The sequence below is a fragment of the Odontesthes bonariensis genome, chromosome 1 (genome assembly GCF_027942865.1).
Source record: "Odontesthes bonariensis isolate fOdoBon6 chromosome 1, fOdoBon6.hap1, whole genome shotgun sequence".
NCBI classification, from domain to species: Eukaryota; Metazoa; Chordata; class Actinopteri; order Atheriniformes; family Atherinopsidae; genus Odontesthes; species Odontesthes bonariensis.
Window position 1 is genome coordinate 20,371,715 of NC_134506.1, and position 27,381 is coordinate 20,399,095.

The 27,381-nt window shown below is 39.9% G+C and overlaps 1 protein-coding gene across 1 annotated transcript in view; it reads left to right on the top strand.

Annotated features, from left to right (window-relative positions):
• The window catches only part of igdcc3 (immunoglobulin superfamily, DCC subclass, member 3), a 73,031-nt gene that overhangs the window by 30,663 nt on the left and 14,987 nt on the right, over positions 1–27,381 (top strand). Inside the window, exons 3-7 of the mRNA XM_075456562.1 lie at positions 4,830–4,974; positions 5,071–5,201; positions 6,281–6,418; positions 11,345–11,503; positions 16,937–17,102. Coding sequence (XP_075312677.1) covers positions 4,830–4,974; positions 5,071–5,201; positions 6,281–6,418; positions 11,345–11,503; positions 16,937–17,102 — 739 coding nt within the window. The remainder of the gene's footprint in view (positions 1–4,829; positions 4,975–5,070; positions 5,202–6,280; positions 6,419–11,344; positions 11,504–16,936; positions 17,103–27,381) is intronic.

Here is a 27,381-nt window from a genome sequence, read left to right on the forward strand (position 1 = left end):
CACTAATTAAACTACATTTTTTCATTGTATAAATGTGATTTCTGCCTGATTCTGATTCCTTTTGGAGGTACTTTATTGTTTATTGTGAAACACCCAGCAGGACAGTGCGTCTCACTTTTGACAAGATCTGATTTACAGCGAGGCTACTTGTTGAAATCACCATGCTTCACATTTCCTGTCTGTGACCCTCCCTCATATTATCCACTCAATCATTCTTCTTTTGTCGTTGTCACCAAGAAACTGTCTAACATATGTTGAAGGAGCAATCTCCTCCCCTTGCACTTGTGTATGGAATTCTTTTTAGTATGCACCCCATCTATTCTCTCTCCTATTGCAGCAATTAGACCTGCTTCATTTAAGCCAGCGGCGTCATGCTGGTAGTGGACAGTCTCTAGTCATGTGTGAGTGTCTGTCAACACCGAGCGGAGGAAGAGAGAAAAACAAAGGCTGAACAGGTCTGTTGGGGCCGAGTGTTGGGATGAGTGAGAGCGCCTCATCGCTTCACGCTAGTCTGTCTTCTCTTACAGTGTGGAGGGGGATGGTCGATATGGTTTGTGGGTTTTTGTTGAAGCAGTTCTTTGTATGTGTTTATGTACATGCACTGTGGCTGAGTCAAGTCGTGTTAGACTGAATAAAAAGGCATAAACACAACGCAGATGTTTTCATTTACAGCTTGCACAGAGAGTTAACAAGTTCCTCTTCTGTTTGTATTTATCTATGTGTGTTGCTCTATTGTGATTTTGACAATTGTTTCTGATTTTGCGAGGGTTTGCAAGGGGTGTGGGCCTCTTAGAGAGGCTATGTTTTATGCATGAGGGCCAAGGGTGGGGCTTGTTAAAGGGCCGCGTGAGCAGACACGTACAACAGCCAGAAGAGTAGACACCGCAACTAACTTGGCATAGATGCATGGTACAGCTCCTTCAGGCCCCAATCCTCTTTTGTTCTTCAGGATTCAAATGTCCCAGTGTTCCTACATGGACAATATGCTACATACAGCAATATATGTCTCACTTTTTAGACTATTCCAAAAAAGTACAAGTTTAAGTCAGTTTGAGGTTTTTTTGTCCTGTCTCTTGTGCTCTGACGAATTTCTACGTGTTTCTCTGCAACTAACCTTCTTCTTCTGCACCTTTGGAGATTCAATTCAGTGCTACATTTAACCAGTCTCTGCCTCAGGCACAGTATCACAGCAAACTCTCGCTGCCTTCTTCCGTCCATATTCTTTCTTGAAAAGAAATATTTACTTGAAATATGTCATCATAATTTCTGAAAAGTTTGCAATGATTTTCAAACTTTGCAATTGCAGTTCATTGCGATTATAAAACTAGAAAACAATTGGATATGTGTGATAGGTAGAGTTCCTCTGTCATCTGTGCTTCAAGGTGATGTTGGCCTTTTTATGGGTACAAGGTTGCGAGTCCCCGCTGGAAATATTGTTGTGGGGCCCTTGAGATAGGCACTTAGTCTGAATTACCACAGTAAAATGTACAGCTGTTGAAGAGTGACTTGGGGAAGAAAAAATGGAATGATTAGAAGCTTGAGGTATTTGGCTGGTCTTATCTTGAGATGAAATACTACACATGTGTAGCCATGAGTAGTCATGGCTGTAGCTGTTAATGCTGGAAGTTTTCTAATTAAAGTTTGTTGTCCTAACAGACCACTCTCTCAGTTACTTGTTGCTCTTAGTTTCCAAAACTAGATAAGAAGCAAAGCTTTTAGCTTTCAGGCTCCTCACCTCTGGATACAGCTCGAGTTTGGGAAGAAGAAGCGTTTTGAATTGTTTGATTCTTGATAAATTCTAGATTAAATATTATACCTCTTATTGATCTGCTATATAGACCTAAAATGGTGAGAGGCCTCTGAGTAAGTACTTCCTCACCATATAGTATTCCTGACCTTGTAGCTGCATGTTTTTGATCTGCATATACCGTCATCCTCAACCTGCTTCCACAAGATCGCCTTTAATAAGTTTTCATTTTAAAAAAGTCTAAACAAATAGAACAAAACTCACAATAATCTCCATCCGTACTAACATGCCTGAAAACGCATTCACTGATGACACTTAGGGATAAGTCACTTAAAATAACAGCTTGCTTCCAGTGTGTACACAAGCATGATTGAACTTAGAACAATAAACTGGACAACAGCTGCCAGCATGAACAAGGTTAGCAGTGAGTGTTGCACTAACTGAGGATGGAGACTGATTTTTTGGTTGTATTCATGTAAAATCTAAGTGGGGGTGCATGTGTCACTTTAAGTGAATGATAGTCACGCTGTCATTGTAGACTGGTTTGTGGTTTTTGGATTGTTATTTTCATTTATCTAGACTTCGCTTTTGGGTTCGTGGGTTTTCCTTTTGACATGTTCTGCATCTTTGTTACTCTGCTCCCTGTTTATATTTAAATTGCTTTTGCTTTTGCACCTCAGTTTCACCTTCCAGCCGCGTGTAGTTTCCTAATTGCCCCACACTTGTGCTTCATCAGTTGATTACCTGCTAGATTTCCATTAGCGTCACCCCTCCTTTTCTCCTTTCTCCAGTTCTGTTTACAGCTTGCTAGATTTGCTTGTTTAGAGTTCTTTTTGGTATATTAATAATATAACATTTAGGTTCCTACCTCACAGTACCCTTTGTAAGCTTCATTAAGGATGGGAGTATTTCTCACCTGCCACCTGCCTGTGTTGTTCCACATTTCAAGTTCTCATCTTTACGACACAAACAGAATGAAAACATACAGGAAGTAATGAACTCTGCCTTGCATGAATGACATGTTCGTGCCCAAAAGCATACCTATTTCATCATCTGTCTTGCTTTTAATAAATTAAACCAAAAAAAAAACACAGCATACTGCTTTGAAGAAGACATAATACTAATACACTAGAGCAAGAATAAGTGGCAAGCCAAGGATACCCTCCCCAAAAAAATTATAATAGGGTCATTAGCTACTGTACAATTAGACATTTTGCACATAATGACATAATGCACTTCAACACTGGCTTATAGTCCTAAAAAAGAGTCTAAAAATAGTGGAGTGATATGGACAGTGAACAGGGAAAGTTGTATGTGTTTAACAGTGAAAACATATTGGAGTATAAGTACACTTTGGTTTTCTCTTTTGATTCTCAATGTTCATCTTTTCCTCGCATCGACCGATCGAAGCAGACAGCCGCCCACCCAGAGTCTGGTTCTGCTAGAGTTTACTTCCTCTTAAGAAGATTTTTTTTTCCTCTTCGGTTTTGCCGAGCATTGCTCAATGGGGAGTTGCTGGGTTTGTCTCCATAACATTGTAAGGTCCTGACCCTACTATGTAAAGTGCCCTAAGATAACTTGTCTTATAATTTGGTGCTATATAAATAAAATCAAATTGGAATTTATTTTCATTAGCGCTCAATCCATCCATTCAAAGATCTAAGGTCAAGTCATGTTGGAGAATGCCACTCTTCTCATTAAGCTCTGAAATGAAATAATCACCATGTTTGACTTCACTGCATAGCTGCAGCCAAAGTGCTACCACTCAATACAAAGTATCTGTCTCGCTCGGCCTCACTTGTCTCTTAAAGTTCATGTTTGATGTCTGGTTTTATAGTTATTATAGTTATTCAGACATTCAGACAAATGATTTCACTATTCAACAGTAAAAAGTTGATGTGAATGGCTCATTGGTACAAAAGAGTCAATACAGAAACTGCAGCCAAGTCAGCAAATATTGCAGCACAAAATAATATCAAAAAACTTTAAGATACTACTGGAAGGACAGTAGCCACGCATGTCTCAAGCTTAAATAAGTGTCACATATTGTGCTGCTTACTGCCTGCTCTTCCTGCATTTGATGAATTAATGCTGGCTACATGTTGGAACAACAGGTTACGAAATAAGATGTTTGAACCCTCTTGTTATACTGCATTAACAGTGTTCAGATAAGACCCTCTTTAATTATGGATGACATTTAAAAGAGGGCACTCCTGTTGAAGAAGGTGGGGGAACTGAGGAAGAAGGGGGCCTCTCTCTAATTGAGTTTGTTGCTGGATCCAGCTCTGATTGCGCCTTTGTTCTGTAGGGAGCAGATATGTGAAGTGCAGCTGAATGAGGCTCTCTGTAGAGATATTGATACTGGATTTGCTATATGGCACTGCTTGTGTACCTATGTTGTTTTTGTCTATATTAGCATGCCAAAAAAAGCCTGACCTACATACTAAATATGGTAAGATATCCAAATGTTTTCTGCTGTGCTTTATGTAAAAATCCTCATCTGCAGCTGAATGTAAAACTGCTGTATATATGTCATGTCTCATACTCTTAAGCAAAATGTACTTTAAAACAGTTTTTGTGGTAGATAAGAAAAGGACAACATTGCTCTTTCATTTTACTTGAATGTCTTTCCTTGTGGTGACATTTTTTTTGTTTGTTTGTTTTTATAACTGCTATTCAGTCTTTTGGTCAAGACTTTCTAATTCCCATGTTCTTTTTATAAAAGAGAATATCCCAAATGTTGACATACACAATATGTATTTGTCTTTGGAAAAATGTTCAAAAAGAGGTCTGTATGGATTATTTTCATTTTGTATCATTCACAACAATATATCTATTAGAATCACCAGGAGAAAACATAAGTTTTTTTTTCCCTTGATAGTGTCACTGCCACTGTTCTGTTGTGGGTTAAGACTGCATCAGTTGCTTCTATATTTTCATGTAACCCCAGACTGACTCTGTAATATTGAGATTAGGACTCTTTAGGGCCATGTCCTATGTTGCAGGACTCCCTATTCTTTCCTGCTCTGTAGCCCTTTTTGTGATGCCATGACCTGATATTCCACTCTCCGTCCTTGTACAGCTATGGCAGACTTCCACGTCCAACCAGAGTCGGTACATGCTGAGGAGTCCGGTGTGGCTCGGTTCCAGTGCCAGATCCACGGTCTACCAGAGCCTGTTATCAGCTGGGAAAAAGACAGTCGCCCAGTCGACACTAAGGATGACAGGTTGGACTAAAATACACCATGGCCTGACACCTCTTATGAAAGGGAAGCATTTTTTAAAAGTCTGCCATATCTCATAGCTTTATTTCTCTCGTGTAGGTACACTCTTCTGCCAACAGGTGTTCTGCAGATCACAGGAGTGCGTGAGAAAGACAGTGGAAAGTTTTGCTGTGTGGCCCATAACAGTGCAGGAGTGAAACACAGTGCTGAGGCACTCCTAACTGTCTCAGGTTGTTGATTTTAATGGATTTCTCATAAACATAACTCTATTTTTCTAAATGCAAACCCTTGATTAAGTCAATAGACTTGGTTTAAATGTTATGTGTTCTTTCCGTCACTACTTGAATACGGCCACGTTCTGTGTCAGAGGTCACACACCCACTCAGTACACTAATACCTTCAGACTACTTTGGTAGTTACTTGTAGAAGACTATATACTGGACTCACGTTCATAATGAGGGAACGCTCTCAGACTCTCTGCGGCATCATGAATTCACCGACTGCTGTCTCACAATTTAACTCACCAGGACAATACCATTAAACATTTTTGAGATGTAGCAAGTGCAATTTAACTTTTTCCCCGAAATGCCTTGAGCCTTTTTTGATTTTCTGTTGTGCTCACATGAGACGATTTTAAATTTGATACATTATATTTGTGGCACAACTAATGTATTTGTCTCGTACCTGTTGTTAAAATAAATCTGTCATTGTACCTACGATACTTCATACTCCTGTAATATCTAATAGCAATATTAATTTATAATTTATCTATAATTGCTAATAAACTGAGAAAAAAAACTTATATTCTAATATCTTTCAAATTTGAAACATAATAAGAATAAGAGTTACATTAATATGACAGGTCCTGAAACTGCTGCAGGTCAAGTTGATCACCAGCCTTTTCCTTTTAAACAGTGTATTATGATGTGTACAATATATTGTTGGGTCTGGGCCTGTTTTAATAGTAAAATCACACTGCTGTTCACACTACTTTTCATTGTGGGATACTTTGAGTACACTATGTAGGGTATATGAAATCTCACTTTACATTCTGACAGCACCACAAAATACTGAGCTCACTATGTAGTCCACTATATAGTAAGTAGTGAGTGATTTCAGACACAGCCACTGTATTCTTCATTGTTTTATCTACCCTGAATATTCCCAAGACTTCCCACACCTATTGTTCCTCCGTCTGATTGTAGAGATACAGTATATTGAGCTAATGCATTCTAGACAAACCCAATTAAAGGATGCCATCCATCATGCTCGTTCCCATCTGAAATACCTCTCTTTCCTTTTCTTCCAGGCTCTCAGTCATCTGTTTACAAAGAGCCTGTGATCCTGGTTGGCCCAGAAAACCTAACCCTCACTGTTCACCAGACTGCCATTTTGGAGTGTGTTGCTACAGGATACCCTCGGCCCATTGTGTCTTGGAGCAGACTAGGTGAGAAAAATTCCCAATCAGGGCAAAGAAAACATCCAGAAGCTGCATTTAAAGTTTACTCCTGTTTTTCATTTGTGCGTGTGTGTCTGTGTATGTTTGAGAATTGTGCCACTGAGATTGTGCAATTGTGCTTTGGAAATCTGGGGGTGGTGACCTCATGCGTTTGTGTCTTTCTCCCAAACCGGGTTTGATTTGTTCTGCTCTGTGTAAGGCTCGCATGTACACACACAGAAACACAGAAAAAAAAAGTTATTCAGCCACCGTGTACATGAGTCAGTGGGATTCAACATTGAGCCTCAGGGCTAAGCTTTGTGCTTGGGCTGATACGTGCTACCTCTCCTTATGAAGTTGAATATCTTTCGATGCACTGGAGAGCCTCTGAATAATTACTATTAGCTGCATAGACAGATACCATTAGTTTCTCCTCCCTCCATTTCTATTTTTTTTTAAACTATCCCTCAAAGTCTGTCGTGAACAATTTTTCAATCTCGTATCTGTTTTCTTTACCTATTATCCAATCTGATTTGCTTCTCCAAATGTAAATTGCACCACCTCCCAAGCAGTCAGACATAATCAGATTGAGGGTATTGCCTTACATAACGTTGCCAGAATGAAAAGCTAACACAGTGGGATTTGTATGTATTAGATTACGGCAGGGAGGCTGGGATAAGCCACATAATGAATCTGATAGTTTCACATCAGTCACTCCTTAATGCCAGAGTTAGTTTGTTGCTGTTCATTGAACAGCACCACAGCCTGCTAGCTTGTGCTCTTTCTTTACTGACACTAAATTAATTAGTGGCTGGCAAAGAAAAAACGATGGATGGGGCTAGAGAGAAACAAGGGAATATGTGTGGTGCAAAAAGGCAAAAACAAAAAGAAAAAAAAGAACAAAACTGCTTCTGTTCAGACAAAGGCCTACTGGAATGATAATTAAAAAAACTCAATAAATCACATCATAATGGGAGCAGCAGAACAAGACCACTTGGCAGGCAAGTTGGAGTGATGTGTTTGATCTCAACACCATGATTAATTACTTATAATTTCTCATTTATTTATTTCCACAAAATACTATTTGGATAGAGCAACAATTTTCACAAAAATGATCAAGTTCGTTATCGCTGTTTGTCTTTATTGACCTGGCTGTCAGTGAGGAATTAAACTAACACGCTGATTTTCCTGATCACATGAGGTTAAGAGCTAGTTAGAGCTTTGATAGATTAGCTCTTCAGTTACCTTTCATCTTCAACCTTTCATCTTTGCTGTGCTTTATCAAAAGCAATTGACATTTTGGTCACACAGAGTTTTCTAATGGCCCTGTCACACTGTTGCGTATGGCACTAGCGATGAAAATTATCACTCATACGCTGGTATACGCTGACATACGCCAGGGGAACGTTAGGCATAGGTTGTATACGTTTCAAGCACGCTGGCATACGTTGGCATACGTTGGCATACGCTGAGGCAGAAATAAATTTTTGAACATGCTCAAAACTTTTGTGCGTATGGTTAATACGCTAAGCATACGCTAGGCATTCGCTGAATACGCTAGAGGTACGATATAGGTACGTTACTGATAGGTCGAGAACGCTGGACATAAATTGCCATATGTTGGCATGAAGGTGTACCGTACAGCTAGCGTATTTATAGCCTCCGCCCGTCTGCCGCCTCCATCTCCGCCAGACGGGCGGAGATGGAGGCGGCAGACGGGCGACGATTCACGGGAGCGGTCAGGAGGAGGAGTTGGGGATGTTGATCGCTCAGAAGCATGTAACTCATCAGCCGCAGGTTCATCAGGCATTTCAGCAGGTTTGGGTGAGAATGATTCTTGTGTTTTTTTGCCTTTTCCTCGGCCCAGGGCCCGGGCAAACAACGATTGCTTCTTGGGAGGCATGATCGAGATGAATGTCTCGAGAGATGTTGATAGCGCATCGTCTACTGCAATAATGGAGCAATGTGGAAAGGCTGCTGAGTTAATGGCGTTGCCCCTGGCAACCAATAGCGTCTTCTACCAACATGGCTGACCGGCCGACCGGAGTCACGTGACTCCTCATTCTCAATAGGCGCGTTGAAACGTACGCTGGGCATGCGCAGTTCATATGCTACTCATACGCTAGTCATTCTTTATTTTCAAGGACTTTTCGTGCGTATGATTAATTTTCATACGCAACTCATACGCTTCTCTCATACGCAACAGTGTGACAGGGCCTTAAAGTCATATCAGTAAGAAAGGTGGTTTAATAGAAATTCTCATCTCACCCTTAACTTAAAAGTAGTTTATAGCTATGTTAGAACTATATCCATGAAGCACTTCCAGGCATCTGAAAATTAATCTAGCCAAAAAAAACACATGTCACATCAAAACACCTAAAACCTGAACTTTGTTACAATTGGCAGCTATGAATCTGAGCGAGTGGCCATGACTTGTGGAGTCCCCCAGGGGTCAATTCTTGGAACTCTTCTGTTTAACTTGTATATTCTCCCTTTGGGTCAGATATTGCAGAACTTTAACATCAATTATCACAGTTATGCAGATGATACACAACTTTATGTGTCTCTGTCACCAGACGACTGCAGTCCAGCAGGCATACTGTGTCTGGAGGAAATAAACACCTGGATGAGAGAGAATTTTATACAAATAAATGAAGACAAAACTGAGATCATTCTGTTTGGTGGCAAAAAGAAGAGGGTCAGCGTTGGTAAATATCTTGAGACTCGGGACCTTACAATCACTGACCAAATTCGTAACCTCGGAGTGTTGATAGACTCAGATCTGACTTTCAGCAGCCACATCAAAGCTGTCACCAAGGCAGCTTTTTACCATCCCAGAAACATCAACAGAATTAAAGGTTTCCTCTCCCAAAAAGACCAGGAGAAACTCATCCATGCATTCATCTCCAGTAGACTCGATTACTGTAATGCTCTTTTAACTGGACTTCCCAAAAAGAGCATTAAACATCTGCAGCTCATCCAGAACGCTGCTGCTAGAGTTTTAATCAGGACAAAGAGATCTGAACACATCACATCAGTTTTAAAATCTTTACACAGTCAGTCACCGAATAGATTTTAAAAGCCTGCTGGTTTACAAATCCCAGAACAGTTTCGGCCCAAAAAACATCTGTGATATGTTCAGAGAATATAAACCCAGCAGAGCTCTTAGATCCAAGGACTCAGGTCATATTTCTTTTCTCATGTGTCTATGCATGAAATCTGCACTGTATATTTTAACTTATCTAGACTGTTGCTTGTTTTTATTCATTCTAATTATTTTATTTGTTTGTCTTTATATACTTTTAATTTTTTAATGCTTCTTCCACTCCCCGCTGCAATGCTTTTATTTTATGTAAAGCACTTTGAATTATTTTGTACATGATATGTGCTAAACAAATAAATTTGACTTGACTTGAAAGGAAAACACTCGAAAATAAAAATCACTTTATCACAATACTGAAAGAAAAACAAACTTATTTTCCATGACACTTCACCAAAGAATCCTAAATTCCTTACTCGTTCCCAAAGGTGCATTTGTGTCCAATTCAATTTCCTAAAAAGCTTCATACTTTAGGAGGGTCTTAAAATCTGGACCTTCTCAAGCCCATTGTCCCAGTATGAGGTCAAATTATGCTTGATACCAGCAAACTGAAGATAAAGCTCTCCTTATTTATGTTCTTTATATCAGAATGCACTCTTCCATTTGGTTGTTTAGGTCGTACGGCATCAACTTTTTAATATGAAAATGTAAAACTGATTTTGTGTATGCTGGGATGATTGCTTTTTGTAGTCATCATGTCAGATTAAAGAGTAAAACACCCTCCGTGGTCACTCTGTGTTGTTTTACAGCATGATTATAATCTGTTTATCATTATGGAAAAGATTCAAGATTCATTGTTTGTCACATTTTTCGTGGAAATTTTTTTTTTAAATTTGTTTGTTTTTCAAATCATTTGGTGTCATAACTGATCAGGTTTTTTTTTGCTCAAAATATATTAAACTAACACATTTTGACCATATGGTTGATATCTCTGACTGGCGCTCTTACATGTGCCCATTTCCCTGCCTCCCCGCCCGGCCTTTTAACACTTCAAATCTTGACCGTACGGGCTTCCTGGCTACAGATGGAAATCCTAGATGGGATTAGAATGCCCCCTTAGCCCCACAGCTAATATCAGAAGCAGATTGAAGACTATGTTGTGTTTGACACAGAAGATAGGGCGGACAGGAAAGTGTGAGCTTATCATGTAATTACAGCGAGAGGAGAGAGGAGGCAGCTATGGATTGCGTAAGGAGATGGAAGATTACAAGTTGCAGTTAAGAGTTTCTGGTCCCAGGGTGGCAGCTAAAATATCTTCAATGTTAAAAGCAAGCCTTTTTCAAAGAAAATTTACAAAGGCTTCAAGAAAAGCATGTCTATTCAAGTTTTTTAAATGCTCACTAAGGAGAAGCTACACTTACATTAAAAAGCACTGATTCTCTGAAGAATATCAGAAAACTAATGAGAAATATACCCACTAGTATTTGAATGACAATCAACAAAAGCTCTCCGTTCATTTTCTTTTTGATGAAGTCCTATGTGCACTCAAACAGCAAACTTAGTGACCTTCCACCATGTCTTTGTCGCATCTTCATCCCATTATAATTCAGTGCATTAGGCACCATAAAAGCTGCATCCCCAAAGGAAAAAAAATAGCACTGCCTCTGTTGGGTAGGGGCTGTAAAGTTGCATCATGTTTAGTCTTTCTTGCTCATGATTTAAACCTGCTTTTATCGTTACTGTAGGGTGCACACACACACACACACACGCACCTGTTAGTCCCTAACATGGATGTATGCTGCACATGTGCACACCTGATCCTTTTTTTTTTTGTATTTTGCTGCCCTATATGAATTATTTTCCATTTTGCTCTCTGTTTTTATTCCCCTGATTAGACGGCCGGCCCATTGGGGTGGAGGGAATTCAGGTACTTGGAACGGGAAATCTGATGATCTCAGATGTTGGTGTGCAGCACTCAGGGGTCTACGTGTGTGCTGCTAACAAGCCAGGGACTCGTGTCCGTAGAACAGCTCAAGGACGTCTGGTCGTCCAAGGTGAGTTCTGGATCAAAGGAATTTGCTCTCTTTTCGTTGTGTATTTTTGAAAGCGGTGATATGGAGATGAGAAAAAAAACATTTAAAAATAGCTTTGGTGAGCTAATAAAATAAAGGTTTGAATTCTGTGGGGTGAAGCAAACAGGCAGAATGATTAGCGTAACATTCGTTGAAGCGTCTCTGCCTTGAGCTTAAGCAGTGTCTCTGTCACGATGAACAAGAGCTTTGCCCCTGAATGAGCCACAAGTGTGCTTTGTGTAGTTGGACTATAATTAAAATTCCAACCTACTGGGTTGTGAAATCTTTTAATGCTTAAGCTTTTTGCATGATTTTCACATTGGACAATAAAGGCATGTTGTACCCTCTTTCATTCATTTTCTACCTGCAAAGCAGCAGTTAATAGTTGTTTCTCATGTACTAGGTAAACTTTATTCCCCATCAAGACCATAAGAATGTTTCAAACCCTTAATTTGTTTACAGAATCCTTACATGGAAGGTTTTAAAATCACTAAATAAATAGTACACAGAGCAGACACATGGGAGTAAAACCATTTCTAGGGTCATGATACAAATCCTCAATAATGGCACTCAGGCAGAGCAGAAAATGTAAATCACCAAATTAATTTATAAGAATTGTCCCTCAAGCCATTATCGTTAGCCAACAATAGCTTACAACAAATCTAATCTATAGCATGACATGAAGAAGGAGTCACTTCTCTAAGGTCTTCTATAAAACCATTTTGTGGTCACTAAAATCCTTTTTACAGAAAAGCACAGTTTCTTTTACCAATGTTAGTTGTTGCACGGAGGCAAGTTATCATGTGCAGTATATTACATTTGTAGATGCAAGTCTGTTTGCATCTTTTATGGCAAATAGGTTTTTGAGAGAACAAGGATTGTTTTTCATTTGCAGGCAGTGAGCACAGTGTCTGTGGGGATACTTGACGATTTGAGGTGGGACACAAAAGAGCCAAGAGGCATGAACTACTCACAGTATGGACATGGATACAAAAAAAAAAGAGGAATTTTATAAACCTAAAGAATGAAAAGATGAAGATGTTTTTTTCCAAGTCTGGGCAATTAGAATTGTATTCAAGAGATTACTTTTTGTTGTTGATTTTGCTTGAAAAAGCTAGATAGTGGTTCATTGAGTATTTCTGCAGGTACTAAAGTTTTCACGTCGGAAACCTCTACTCGACATCTTGATTTCTAAATATATTACTTCACATTTTTACAAGTTCTCGGCATAGCGTTAGATAGTGTAGATAGAGTATTTTTATGAGCCAGTTTATTCTTTCCCCTCTTTTGTAAAAAGAACTATTGTCACGGTTCTTGTGTTTTTTTATGTTTTAATGTTTGTAATTTAGTTCAGTTTAACAACTTAAGATTGTTAAAGATTCCAAAAAACTTTTTTTTTTCTCTAATCTGTGTGCAAGGATTACAAAACGGAGAGAATGGATCACAAACCTGAAAACATGAGTTCTCATACAAACAGCAAAGTCTCTCAATTTAAAGAAGAGATTTTTTTTTCACAGCAGGCACTAAGCAGGCTCAGAACTTTTCTCACCCTAACCATGTACTTATTTCCTAACCCAACCCATTTATGGATGAGAGCAAAGTAGAAAAGCAAGGATTTGAGATTGAGACGGGGAAGCGGAAAAGCAAAAAACTGAGAGACCATGTCGTCTCAAAAGTCTTAACCTTGCAATCCCTTGCTTGAAAGTCCACAGATTATAAGGCAATCACCTTCACCATAAAAGACATTTTTTTTCAAGTCTGTGATGTCGAGCTTTGATGATATCACATTTTTTTAGCTTTCATCATTGAAATGCAACATTTTAGACCTGTAGACCAATGTAGCTGCTTATGTAATTTTCCCTGTTTTGTCATGGTTACTGGCAGGTTATGCTTTCACGACAGAAGTTGCATAAACTGCTATGTGTGCGATATGGATTAAGTAGGCTAATTTACAGTAAATATTAAAGTATGCAATATATAAGTATATTTCAAACATTTTGGCTTGTCATTATTTTAATGTGGTTAGCACGATCGCCTCACAGCAAGAGGGTTCCTGGTTTGAATCCCGGCTGGGACCCTTCTTTATGGAGAAACATGAGAACATGTTCTTCATGAGAACAGTTCGCCTGCATGGCAGTAATATACTTTCATGTTGTATCATTTATTAATGGTCATCAATCTGAATTTTGGCTTGAGTGAGCAGAACTACAGCTCCTTGAAGTTCTCCTCGTATTCTATTTTGTAGTATTATTCGTAATATTATTTGTCCATTCTTCACAGTATTGCTGATTATACCTTGAAAGTGTTGGAGAGTAACCCAAAAAGATGGTGACCCCAGTGTGGGTCGCCTTGCGCATTAATTGTCACCAAGCAGGAAACAGCTTACGTCTGCCTTGCTCGCATATTGATCAAAAAGACCACACTTTGCTTCAGCCCATAGTGGTATTGATCTAAATCAATATTTCATTTCATCAGCCTGTCAAATCCACGACAACCCTTATCCTAGCAGGGACAAAAAAGAAAAGCTTGGGATGTTATTCATGCTTCTGTCTTTGTTTTTTGTTATTGATTTGTGGAAACAAAAGTGTACCGTTAACTCCAGATAAACAAGTGTATTAGGCCTGTACCAACACGAGAGGATTATGTTTAACTGCATGTCCTCGAGGAATTAGTCCTTTACTCTGCAAAAATGAGCCACTTGAAACCTTTGTGAATATGAGAGTTTCAATGGCTATCAGTTTAGAAAAAGGAGTCCCACGGTCAGAAACTTCAGCTCAAGATTAATGCAGACAAGAGTACTTTTGCATATCAACAAATGGACTTATACAGATTATAAGTGAAGGTGATTTTAAACTCCTTTGGGGTATCGAAAGAGGAAGAAACAAAGACTGAAGGAGGAAAAACTGTGAGAGCCAAGATCGAGGGAATAGCAAGAGCGAGATGGATGGAAGGTGCGGATGATCTGACCCACGCCCTTACAGGTGAAAATCAATACCTTCCAGAGTCCCGTCTCATCTCCACCTTTTAGTCAGCCTGAAGGAAAAAAAAAACAGCTAGTGAAGGGGAAATAGAGAAAAAGGCTTGGAAAGCATGTGATAAATGAAAGGACCATAAGGACTACCTCACGCTGTCAGCTTCCTCCTTCATTGAAGTGCTTAAGGGCCCCTTTGCTTTTCAAATGGAGGAATGAAAAAGTGTCAAACAACATTTGGTCCATTAGGGTGGGAGCAAGAAGGACAGAAGGGCAGAAGGAAAAATAAACAGTTACTGGAATTAAGCTGGACAGAGAGCAATGTATCAGAAAGACAACAAACAAAAGATGAAACAATTAAAATGTCTTGTTTCTAATGGATAAGATTGGTGCTATTTAGTGTTTTTGTTCTTGTATCACTCGGAAAACAAAGACAAAACCATCAGTTAATTAGCTGAGAATAAACCGCTTTCAGTGAGGGCAACTGCTGGTGCAATTATTCCCCTGCCTTATTGCTTCTTTGTTTCCCAGGATTATTGTAAGCAATTTCTTCTAATCACAACAAATTTGGACTCTGCAGTTTATTTTGACACAATCTAACAATCACTACTGCAAAATGCTAAGTGATGCACCAAATGTGTGTTTGCCCTTTTCTGGAAATAATGTAGCCTTTTATGAAAGAAGGAAAAAGACACAAATGTTACTGTTGCCTATGAGATGTGTCTTTACTGGGAAAGAACTGACTACATTGAGCCTCTCTATGGGAAAGTCATAATAAAAAATAACCCCCACCCCCATAGAAATTGGACAATATATCCAAACTATTCGCTGTAAATTTTATCAGTTTTTCTGTACTTTTAAGTCAACAAAGTAAGCTGTTTATCCATACTTTTTTAGTGACTATTTAAAACAGATATCCAACTCTTAACCATTTTTATATAAATCATTTATTCATCATTATAGCAGTATCAAAAGTTTTATCCATTAAGTTTTACTTGTCAATAGTGCTGGTCATCAAATGGTTGACACTGCCTTCTAAAAGTAGGAAGACACAGTTGATATAATTAGTTGAATAAACAGCTGACATGGTTTCTTAAAATATTGATACCTTCATTAGCAAAAGGTATGTAGATATTCAGCTGGATCTGGGCAACATAAAGATTTCCTGTGAAATGGAATGATGGTGAAGCAGTTGAATCACTAAAACAATTAGCCAACAGTTATAGATGAATTGTATAAACTAACCATTGCTTTTCACTGTTAAATATTTCCAAGCAAATAATCAACTGGGGGGGCAACATTTTCTCCACGGTGTGAAAAGGGGGCAACTGTCAAACCTGGCAACACAGCACACTTTAGGCATCGTTTACAACTTGACCACAGTGCACGCCTGCAGGTTACTAGAGTGATGTGCACAGGGCACAAAGTTAACATTTGAGCTAACATGTAAGCTAACATTCACATGATGACATTTTACATTTAGATGGAAAGCCATAGACGCACGTTAGCATTTGTCTGCAGTCAGCATACATAATATAATTCTGAAACTGAAAGTGAGAAACTTAAGTGTAATAAACTAGTTAGATAGCTACTTACATTCATCTACAGCTACTTGCAACACAGCATTCTGGGGGAATTTTTCATGCACACTTGGACGTGAGCCAGTGACAGGCAGACAGACAATGAAATGGTATAGTCTGCTTTAGGGGTGTTTGACATTTTACTACAAGCATCTTCCTGGCATGAATATGGAATATACTGTGTATTGTAATATTTATGATTACGGATAAGAAAGATTCATGTTTCAACCCCCCCAATCTGTTATAGGGGGGAGGGATGAAGTCGTAATTGTGGGGTCAACCCCCCCCGTAATTCGCACTATGACAATAACATTTTCTGAATTCATTTATGCATTAATAATTCAAATCCTTGATATGATTACAAAGGCAAAAGCGCCAACCAAGGAATTAAACTCCAGCAGATGTAAATTTAATTATATGAATAATTGACCAAAGATGGAAGCTTGTTTCTTTGGCCTTCTATTGGCTACAATAATAACCACAGCCTTTCATTTGCAGTATTAGAGCACATTAAAACCAAGAAACTGTTATTGAGTAATCCTTGTTTTGTCTTGCTTTACTCATTCCACCTTTCTGCTTACCTTCCTCTCTCTCCCTTTTTCATTTACCTGTTTCTGCATCGATCTTGTGTGTCTCATTATCATGTTAATTGACCCTGGTCAGAATTATAGATTTACACCAGTATTTACACCTCACACCTGTACCCCAGACTCTCGTATTTTTTCTCCCTCATTCTCGCTCTTGATTTTTCTGCTTCAACACCTCATGATCACGCAAAAAAAAAAGAAAAAAAGCATTTTATTTATCTAGTTACCTTTGGTTGAGGTAGCGAATTCACCTAATCGGGTTTCCCTTCTCTTTCAGCTCCAGCAGAGTTCGTTCAGCCTCCACAGTCCATCGCCCGACCAGTTGGCACCACTGCCATCTTCACTTGCCAAGTGCGAGGAGAGCCTGAGCCACAGCTCACCTGGCTGAAGAACGGGCAGGTTCTGGAGGCTGGGGGCCATGTCAAACTCAGGAACAACAACAGGTTAAAACAGTTATATCGGCTTCCCCCTTTTATTCTGTGTTACTTTATCTGTACGTACAATCTGAAAAATGCAACATCCATTTTTGTTTACTGTGTTTTTGTTGACTGTCAGAGATATTTTTTCTCTAAAATGTCCCTTTTTGATCTCATCAATTCAAGTGCCCCACAAACCAGAATCTAAAAAGCTTCTAAATATGTTCATGGCGTAACCAATGTTATTCTATTCCACGCATAAGTGCACAAGGATGTATTAGGGTCCAAGTGACATACATTTAATAATAAGATGTATGTCAATAAGAGAGTGTATTCAAGGCTCTGTGTGGGCACCACTAAAAGGCTGTGCATGCACCAAAAAACTAAATAGATGTTGAATTTTAAGATGACTGTGAAAAGAGGTCTATATCAGCATGCATCTTTTCTAAAGTTTCTTTGTAAAGAATCAAATGTGCAATAATTGACGAGAGAAAAGCTCAGACCTTGGGAAAAGAAAAGTGTATTTTAGCAGATGTCAATCAACCGCTCATGACTTTAGTGTTACCAATAACGCTTGTACAACTGTTCATTTCCAATGACAATGTAGCACAGAGAGGAGGAGAATCATATTTCTAAGGTATGACTGTATATCTTCTGGCCACAAATGGAAAAAAAAAATTCAAAGTTGTGTTCATTTTTGTGAAGTGTCTCAGAGTTTTGAGTGTAACAGAAAGCTAAGCTAAGTTAAGATGTCAAAAGAAGAGGTCATTCAAAAAGACCTTCACTTTTATGTAACTCAAGCTACACTGCAGGAAAGAGGCCACCACAACACACAAAAATGTAATAATGATAGTGCAGGTTTAGATTTCTGTAGTCTCTGTGGAGTGTGAGGTAGTTGATGGAGGAAGTTAAAATGAAGCCACAAGAATGTTCTTTTTAACAACTCTTGTTAACCTGACATAAGGACAAACCATGCTTCCTTTTTCACCCATCACAGTACAGTACACATTGTATCCTTACAAAGCTACACCCAACAGATAGAAGTGATATGGGTGCATAAATCACTACCACCTTGATCTCATCTTTTACATGGCCAAATGTTCGCTTTCTGTGCATCGCTGCTGCTTCTAAAGCTGCAGGAATCCATGCAAGGCAAAGGCTGAGCCCATTATTTATTTGTGCCTTTGTATGTGAACACCAGATTGACTTGATCTTGGATGCTCTCTCATAGCAGTACCTAAGAATGACATGAGGAGGAAGCTGTTTTGTATAATACTGCACTCAGCACTTAACTGTTGTTGCAGTAACTGTTTTAGTGTGTTCTAGTCCCAACACTGAGATTACATAAATGACAAATGACCAAATACTGACTGACAGTAGTTCAGTGCCAACTACTTTATGCTTTACTGCTTCTCTGCACACAGTTTCAGTGTCTTACATGTGGATGATCACGTGTTTTTTTTTTTTGCTAATCCCTCTGAGTGCTGCTTATGAACTTCAAAATTCAGTTTGTAAAATGTGTTTTTTGGGTAAATTCTGTCATGGAAAACTAACCATACAAAGTTCAATTTACTAAGTTGACACTGGCCTCCAGTCATCCATGTATGTTAATATCATTTATAAACGAAGAAATATGAAGTGAAAGTCTCAATTCAAATATGCACAAAAAAAATCAATATTTGCACTTCACTGCAGTAAGTGAAACTAGCAGACACATCCATTGCTCACATTCCCTTCTTCACTCCCACTCGCCTCCACCAGTTTTATATCAGCCAGACAGATCGAATAAGGGACTAACAAAGGAGAATGAATAGTACGAAGACAATAAATGAGAAGCCAGACTAAGATGTAGAATAAAAAAGGGTTAAAATGAACGAGTGCTTAAAGGAGAAATGACAAATCGTCTGGGCGAATAAATGTAGACAGAGAGAGACAAAAAGAAAGAATGAGCCATCAGAGCATCGTAGCATTTCCTTTTGCCACCATTACATATGACCTGCTATGATATGAATCTCATGCATCACAAACTTGGCTTCTTGATTGGTTACAGAGGCAGACCTCAGCTTGAGATCTACCATTAGCTAATGAGCTCATAAACCCAGCTGGTTGACCAGGAAATGCAATCAGCCATTTAGAGAACAGAGCAGCTTGAAGTGCCTCTTAAGAATGTGCACTGTGTAGCTGAACTGTTCAGTGCGTAGATGGAACATATTACAATGTCTTTCATTATCACAGTATGGTGTAAGATCACAAACATGAAGGTGTTTAACGGTCCAGTTCAGAGACTTAATTCCTGCTTCATGTGTAGAGCAGAACTAAATTTTGTTTCCAGATATGTTCTGAAGGAAATTTAATTAGATAGATTACATTAGTTTCTTATTACCTGAGTTTTGTTTCATGACAATCACCAAATGCTTCTATGTGCAAAGCAACTTAGGTCAATTTAACTTTGTTAAGTTCTTGTAAAACGTTTTTTTGTGTCGACTAACTGATTAATCGGGAAATAATGCAATATTCTTCCAAATCCAGCTGTGAGATGTACTTTCACCTCATAGGCGGAAGTGGTCACCAGGACCAGGATGCATGATCTGCCTAGTGTGTAATGTTTCGTATAGACTGGGAAGATTATCAGTCATGGTTTGGACAAATTGTAGTTAAGTATTTATATGATCAAATTTGTGCCTGTAAATCACCTATGTGATTTTGCCAATGTAGTCCAACATAGGCAAAAAACTTATTCATTATTTATGTAACTACTTATCTTGTTTATTTTACTAATGCTATTGGTTTTTGATGGGAAAAAGCAGCAACTGCTTTAATTAAAAGGGATTACACACATTACACCTTCAGATATCAAGTCAGTTTTTAATCAAGTACAATCCCATTTGCATTGCATTGCATAGCCTAAACATAAGTTGCTGATTTATTTTTCGAGACATATTACCAGACATTTTACATTGCAAAAAAAAATGTATCAGATCAGACACAGATTACCTCCTGCACCAAACCCAAACAAAAGTAATGATATGTAAACCAATTCAGCTGCTTCGGGCAACACAATTATACTGCTCTTAGTGTATATGCATATAAAATATATTTTCATGCAATACCTGACAAGGAAAGGCTTGGATTTACAATGCATCAAACCTTGCAGAGGGATTTTAATTAATGTGTGGGGTTGGCATTACTCTGTGTTTGTGTAAAGGTACACACACAGAAAGGTTTCTCCTCTCAGCCATCTCTCTTATGATGCTGACCTTCAAGGGGAAATCGGACAAGAGAAGGAAGGGCAATCGATTGCACATTTCATTCACACACACGTATGCACACACATTAATCAAAAAGCAAGTGAGTCCATATGTGCACAACTAGCCCCATGGTACATGTCATCATTCATCTTGCACACATGCATAATCAAACATAAAAATTCACAAGCATGTTGCCCTTAACCCCTCATTCACATGGATACTTCACACACCAAACACACAGAGAGGACAAAGCTACATAAAATACTGTATAAGATGCAGTCATGTCAGAGATGAGCTGATTGGCCTCTTCTGTAAACAGGCCTAACTGCTAACGGTGAAGGAGAGTGCTCTATCTGCCACATCTCGAAAGATCTTGATGCACACACCTCCACATATACTCCTAGAGACAAGCACACCCACACTGCATTATAAGCCCTCTCATTATCAGCCTATGCTGGCCAGGCTCCTGCAAAACAAGCTGTTTGAAGCCCATGTAAGTACCACTGCTAATTGTATTTAAGGGCTGGCTTCATTCCTAAGTCTCTAAGTGATCTCGTATCAGAAAGTAAAACAATCATGAAGTTGAAAGCCACCCTGAATTGTTCTTAAAGGGATACTATAGCTGATGATATTAAAAAAAAAAAAAGAAAGAAAGAAAATGTCCCTTTAGCATGTGAGCGCCTTGGTGTGTTATATAATTAATGCCCAACATCTGAGAGACCAGGCTACCACACAAACCTGGGAATTTGTTGCAGAGTTGTGTCAAAGAGATTTTTTTTCAGCTCTCTTTCCTCTCTTTTCTTTCCCCAACTGTCTTTAGAACAAGAACTTACCATTCTTGTTTGCGGCCCCTCTCTGTGCCCCATGTATCCTGTCCTGCCTCCATTACAGGAGCTGGGGCCTGGGCATTGGCCTTGAACTCTGACCTGCCTGTAATCAGTCATATCCTTGGGCCCGTCCCTCCTCTCAAGCCACAGACAGCTCAGCGCTCCTCCCCTGCCCCCCTTTCCCACCTCTTCCTCCTGTTTTCTCTTTGTCCCCATATTTTTCTCCCTTTCACTCTTGTTGAATCCAGAATGGCCCCGCTGGCTTTTGATGGGGTGCTGCTCAGAGACAACAGAGAGTAAACATAGCCTTAGCAGCTGAACAACAGACCCAAAACCCCACTGTCAGCCATTCCCCTGGCCCACAGCCTTATCCATCAGTCTGTGAAATGACCTCGAACTGATGAGTAAATGATGGTGTCAGCCTGTCAGTACAGGACAGCATGGTTTAGGAGCTCAAGACAAGCAAACAAACCAAATTCTGGCAGTGCACCTCCCATATCTTTTCTTCTCCGTCACTCTGGCTTTCTTTTTTGTGTCTGTTGTTTCTGAGCAGCACCCCATCAATGTCAGCTGTTGCATATTAATGCAGATTATTAGATCAGTTCTAAAACTATTCGACTGAAACATCTGCTAAAAAAGATTTATGAAGTAGTCCCTTTGTGAATTGTTTAATTTGTTTGCACAAATTAAAAAGTTTTAAACATTTGGTGATCCTCTTGAAATTGGAAGTTTGTCCAATCAAAGGCCTGCATAAATACACTGTTCATTTTCCACAAAACAAACATTTATTGCATAGGATTGTCCCAAATGAATATATTTTGTTCCTCTCAGTCTTTGATTAATCAAACACACATGAGTCAACCCTAAACCAGTTCTTCTAAATTTCCTCCATCTGTCAGGTGTTTGGTAAAAAAAGCAATCACGTTCACCAGGGAGAAAGAGATCAAAACCAACTTATTGAGACACTGTGCTTCCCAATTGTCAACCAACTACACTTTATTTAGAGAAGCTAACATTTTAAAAATCAAACCATTTTAGTACTTTACGCTCTCTGCTCTTTTATTTATACTAATGCGAAAGAAATGTCGGATCTAAAGCTTTTATCCTGTAAGTTGTGAAGGAAATTTTGACAACACTTGTGGAATTTCATAAGCTACACGTCAGCAGGATCAGTCCAAATGTATGTGACACTTAAATGTGTGTGCCCATGCATGTTCATGTGAATGAGCACACATGCTTTTGAACTTTACTGTACCTTCTTAAACAAGCAAATTGTTGTGAAATATCCCTGCCTTTCCTTCACACACTCAGGGGGCCCACCCAGGTCCGGTGGCACTGGGTAGAGCTTCCCTAAGGGCCTCTTTCCTGAGTCTGTGGCGTCTGGTCAGGCTGCCTCCCTGCAAACACTCCATCCATTGCTGATATGAAAGGCTGTCAGAAATGTGATGGTTGAGTGGCGAGCTGAGGGCTGGTGACTGCTGCCACCTCAGGGGTTAGAGGTGAGATTTGCTCAGAGAAGGTGAAAAACAGAGGGCCTCTTTGACCTAATAAGCATCCAGATTGAATCCACCTGGTAAACCGGAGATATTAATGACTCTTCCTTCTTGAAGCCTATTCTGACTCAGATTAGAGAGGTACATAACTGTATGCCGACAAATCAATTTTGAAAAGGAAATAGAATGAATCACTTCTCCATTCTACCTGCTGACCCAGAGAAAGATTTTCCTGTCAATACAAATCCATTCTCACAAACCATGTTGAGGCCGCTATGAGGTCAGTACTGTTGAGTCTCCGTCCCAAAGTTCTAGAAAAAGTTGTATACCAACAGCTTACTGACTTTCTCCTGTCTAACAATGCTTTTGATACTTTCCAATCAGGCTTTAGGCCCCACCACAGCACTGAGACAGCTCTGATCAAGGTGACTAACAATATCCGCCTGAACACAGACGCAGGCAAAGTCTCAGTCTTAGTTCTGCTGGACCTGAGTGCTGCCTTTGACACAGTTGACCATTCAATCTTATTACAGAGGTTAGAAGACTGGGTGGGAATCTTTGGGAGTGCTTTAAACTGGTTCAAGTCCTATCTCGAGTTGAAATTGGTAACTGTGTCTCAGACCAAATGGCTATGACCTGTGGGGTTACCCAGGGGGGAATCCTGGGATCCATCCATCCATCCATCATCTTCCGCTTGTCCGGGGATCGGGTCACGGGGGCAGCAGCTTAAGCAGAGAAACCCAGACGTCCCTGTCCCCGGCCACTTCCTCCAGCTCTTCTGGGGGGACCCCGAGGCGTTCCCAGGCCAGCCGAGAGACATAGTCTCTCCAACGTGTCCTGGGTCTTCCCCGGGGCCTCCTCCCAGTGGGACGGGCCCGGAACACCTCACCGGGGAGGCGTCCAGGAGGCATCCTAACCAGATGCCCGAGCCACCTCATCTGACTCCTCTCGATGCGGAGGAGCAGCGGTTCTACTCCGAGCCCCTCCCGGATGACCGAGCTTCTCACCCTATCTCTAAGGGAGAGCCCAGACACCCTGCGGAGGAAACTCATCGGCCGCTTGTATTCACGATCTTATTCTTTTGGTCACTACCCACAGCTTGTGACCATAGGTGAGGGTAGGAACATACAGGTCCTTCTCAAAAAATTAGCATATTGTGATAAAGTTCATTATTTTCTGTAATGTACTGATAAACATTAGACTTTCATATATTTTAGATTCATTACACACAACTGAAGTAGTTCAAGCCTTTTATTGTTTTAATATTGATGATTTTGGCAAAAAAGTAAAGAATAACCAAAAATTCCTACCTAAAAAAAATAGCATATCATGAAAAGGTACTCTAAATGACCTGTTAACCTAATCATCTGAATAAACAAATTAACTCTAAACACCTGCAAAAGATTCCTGAGGCTTTTAAAAACTCCCAGCCTGGTTCATTGCTCAAATCAAGTCTTACTCAATCATGGGTAAGACTGCCGACCTGACTGCTGTCCAGAAGGCCATCATTGATAAGAAATTTCTGAGCGAATAGGCTGTTCCCAGAGTGCTGTATCAAGGCACCTCAGTGGGAAGTCTGTGGGAAGGAAAAAGTGTGGCAGAAAACGTTGCACAACCAGAAGAGGGGACCGGACCCTGAGGAAGATTGTGGAGAAGGGCCGATTCCAGACCTTGGGGGACCTGCGGAAGCAGTGGACTGAGTCTGGAGTAGAAACATCCAGAGCCACTGTGCACAGGTATGTGCAGGAAATGGGCTACAGGTGCCGCATTCCCCAGGTCAAGCCACTTTTGAACCAGAAACAGTGGCAGAAGCGCCTGACCTGGGCTACAGAGAAGCAGCACTGGACTGTTGCTCAGTGGTCCAAAGTACTTTTTTCGGATGAAAGCAAATTTTGCATGTCATTCGGAAATCCAGTTGCCAGAGTCTGGAGGAAGACTGGGGAGAAGGAAATGCCAAAATGCCTGAAGTCCAGTGTCAAGTACCCACAGTCAGTGATGGTCTGGGGTGCCATGTCAGCTGCTGGTGTTGGTCCACTGTGTTTTATCAAGGGCAGGGTCAATGCAGCTAGCTTTCAGCAGATTTTGGAGCACTTCATGCTTCCATCTGCTGAAAAGCTTTATGGAGATGAAGATTAAATTTTTCAGCACGACCTGGCACCTGCTCACAGTGCCAAAACCACAGGTAAATGGTTTACTGACCATGGTAGTACTGTGCCTCAGCAGTGCCACAGGCTGATTGCCTCCATGCCACGCCGCATTGAAGCAGCCATTTCTGCAAAAGGATTCCCGACCAAGTATTGAGTGCATAACTGAACACAATTATTTGAAGGTTGACTTTTTTTGTATTAAAAACTCTTTTCTTTTATTGGTCGGATGAAATATGCTAATTTTTTGAGATAGGGATTTTTGGTTTTTATTTACTTTTTTGCCAAAATCATCAATATTAAAACAATAAAAGGCTTGAACTACTTAAATTGTGTATAATGAATCTAAAATATATGAAAGTCTAATGTTTATCAGTTCTTTACAGAAAATAATGAACTTTATCACAATATGCTAATTTTTTGAGAAGGACCTGTAGATTGACCGGTAAATCGAGAGCTTCGCCTTCTGGCTCAGCTCCTTTTTCACCACAACGGGCCGGTGCAGAGCCCGCATCACTGCAGACGCCGCACCAACCCGCTTGTCAATCTCCTGCTCCATTCGTCCCTCACTCGTGAACAAAACCCCGAGATACTTGAATTCCTCCACTTGGGGAAGGATCTCATTCCTGGGATCCCTATTTTTCAATCTGTACATGCTTCCACTAGGCCAGCTAATACACAGCTATAATGTGTCCTACCACAACTATGCAGATGACACTCAGATCTATGTGTCACTGACAGCAGGAGAACACGGGCATGTAGATACATTGTGTCACTGCATCGAACAGATCAGTTTGTGGATGCAAAACAATTTACTCCATTTTCACAAAACTGAAATCATTGTCTGGCGCCCACAGAAACAAAGAGAAAGTGTTTTCAGTCACCTTGACTCTCTCTCTAAAACCTAATAATCAAGTTAGAAATCTAGGGGTAATATTGGACTCAGACCTGAACTTTAAAAGCCACATTAAATCAATAACATCAGCAGCTTTTTACCATCTAGAAAATATTGCCAGAATCAAAGGAAATGTTTCTAAACCAGACTTAGGAAGACGAATCCATGCATTTGTCTCCAGCAGGTTAGACTGCTGTAACGGCCTGCTCACTGGGCTCTAAACGGGCTGTAAGACAGCTGCAGTACATCCAGAACGCTGCTGCTCGAGTCCTGACTAGAACCAGGAAATACCACCATATTAGTCCAGTGCTCCGGTCTCTGCACTGGCTTCCTGTTGCTCAGAAAATAGACTTTAAAAAAGCTCTGCTTGTGTACAAGTCTCTTCATTGTCTAGCGCCAAAGTACATCTCTGACATGTTAGAGCCATATGAACCAACTCGGACCTCAGGGAGGGGTCTCCTGCTGGTGCCCAGAGTCAGGACTAAACAAGGTGAGGCTGCGTTTCAGTTCTGCTCCTAAAATCTGGAACAGTCTTCCAGAAGATGTGAGACAGGCCTCAACTCTGACAATGTTTAAATCCAAGCTGAAAACAGTTCTGTTTAGCTGTGCATACGACAACTGAAACTATTTTTTCTGCACTCTTCGCTTTTAATCTACTTAATTAATGATTATTATTTTTTTTTTAATTATTTTATTAGCTTTCTTGTGATCTTATGTAGCTTTAAAGCACTTTGAATTGCCTTGTGTACCAATTGTGCTCTACAAATAAACTTGCCTTGAGTCCTGCTACATTAGGCAAGTCCTTGCCACTTGCCTAATGCACCATTTTCTAGGTCCAGAATGTATACAAAATAACTCCTGTTTAGACTGATGTGCTGTTCTTTCAATGAACCACTTGCTCTTTTTCAATGGAAGGTAACATCATCCTGATACATTTTGGCTTTAATACACTGCGGATGAGTTATGTCCCTCGAAGAGAGATGACATTCAGCTTTTACAAACTGCAGGTCACAGATTAGGGACGAGAGTTCAACAATTCTGTATGAATTGTTGAACACTTGTGGCATTCACTTTTCCTAAGATTTAACCACAGCATTAGCACTAGAAGCCAGTTTCTCATTTGAACAAATAATGCTTCACATCACTTAAAATTTCATGATCAAGGAGTCTTGACATCATCTCGAATTTGACAAAGTCATAGCTTTTAGGTATTTATTTGTGTCTGTGTGGTCAGTCTTCTCCAGGGTATATTATAGAATCGAAACAGCAGAAATGGCCTTGGCATGAAGAATTCTTTTCACACCACAGGGCTATGTCTCCACAGTATATGAAATGTTTTGTTTTTTCTTTTGCCTCAGGAGAAACAAAATGTAAGGGGTAGATTTTGTATTCCTGTCTTAAAACACCTACTCAATTTGTACACATATATGCCACAAGGCATGCACACATACAATGCTGCCTTGTGTTTTCTCTATAAAAGGACACTGGCTAGGGCGGAAGGATAACAAAGAGGCAGAGATAGGTGCAATAGGGAGCAGTGTTTGTGTGTATACCTTGGTGAGTTTGTTTGTGTGGATGGACAGATGAAAGGTTTTACTGATGCAGGCAAATCACATTTTTTAAACCCTGAAATAGCTTTATTGACTCCCAAGGTAGTTCCACCAGGAGATGAATCTATTTGAACGTATGTGCTGTGCAT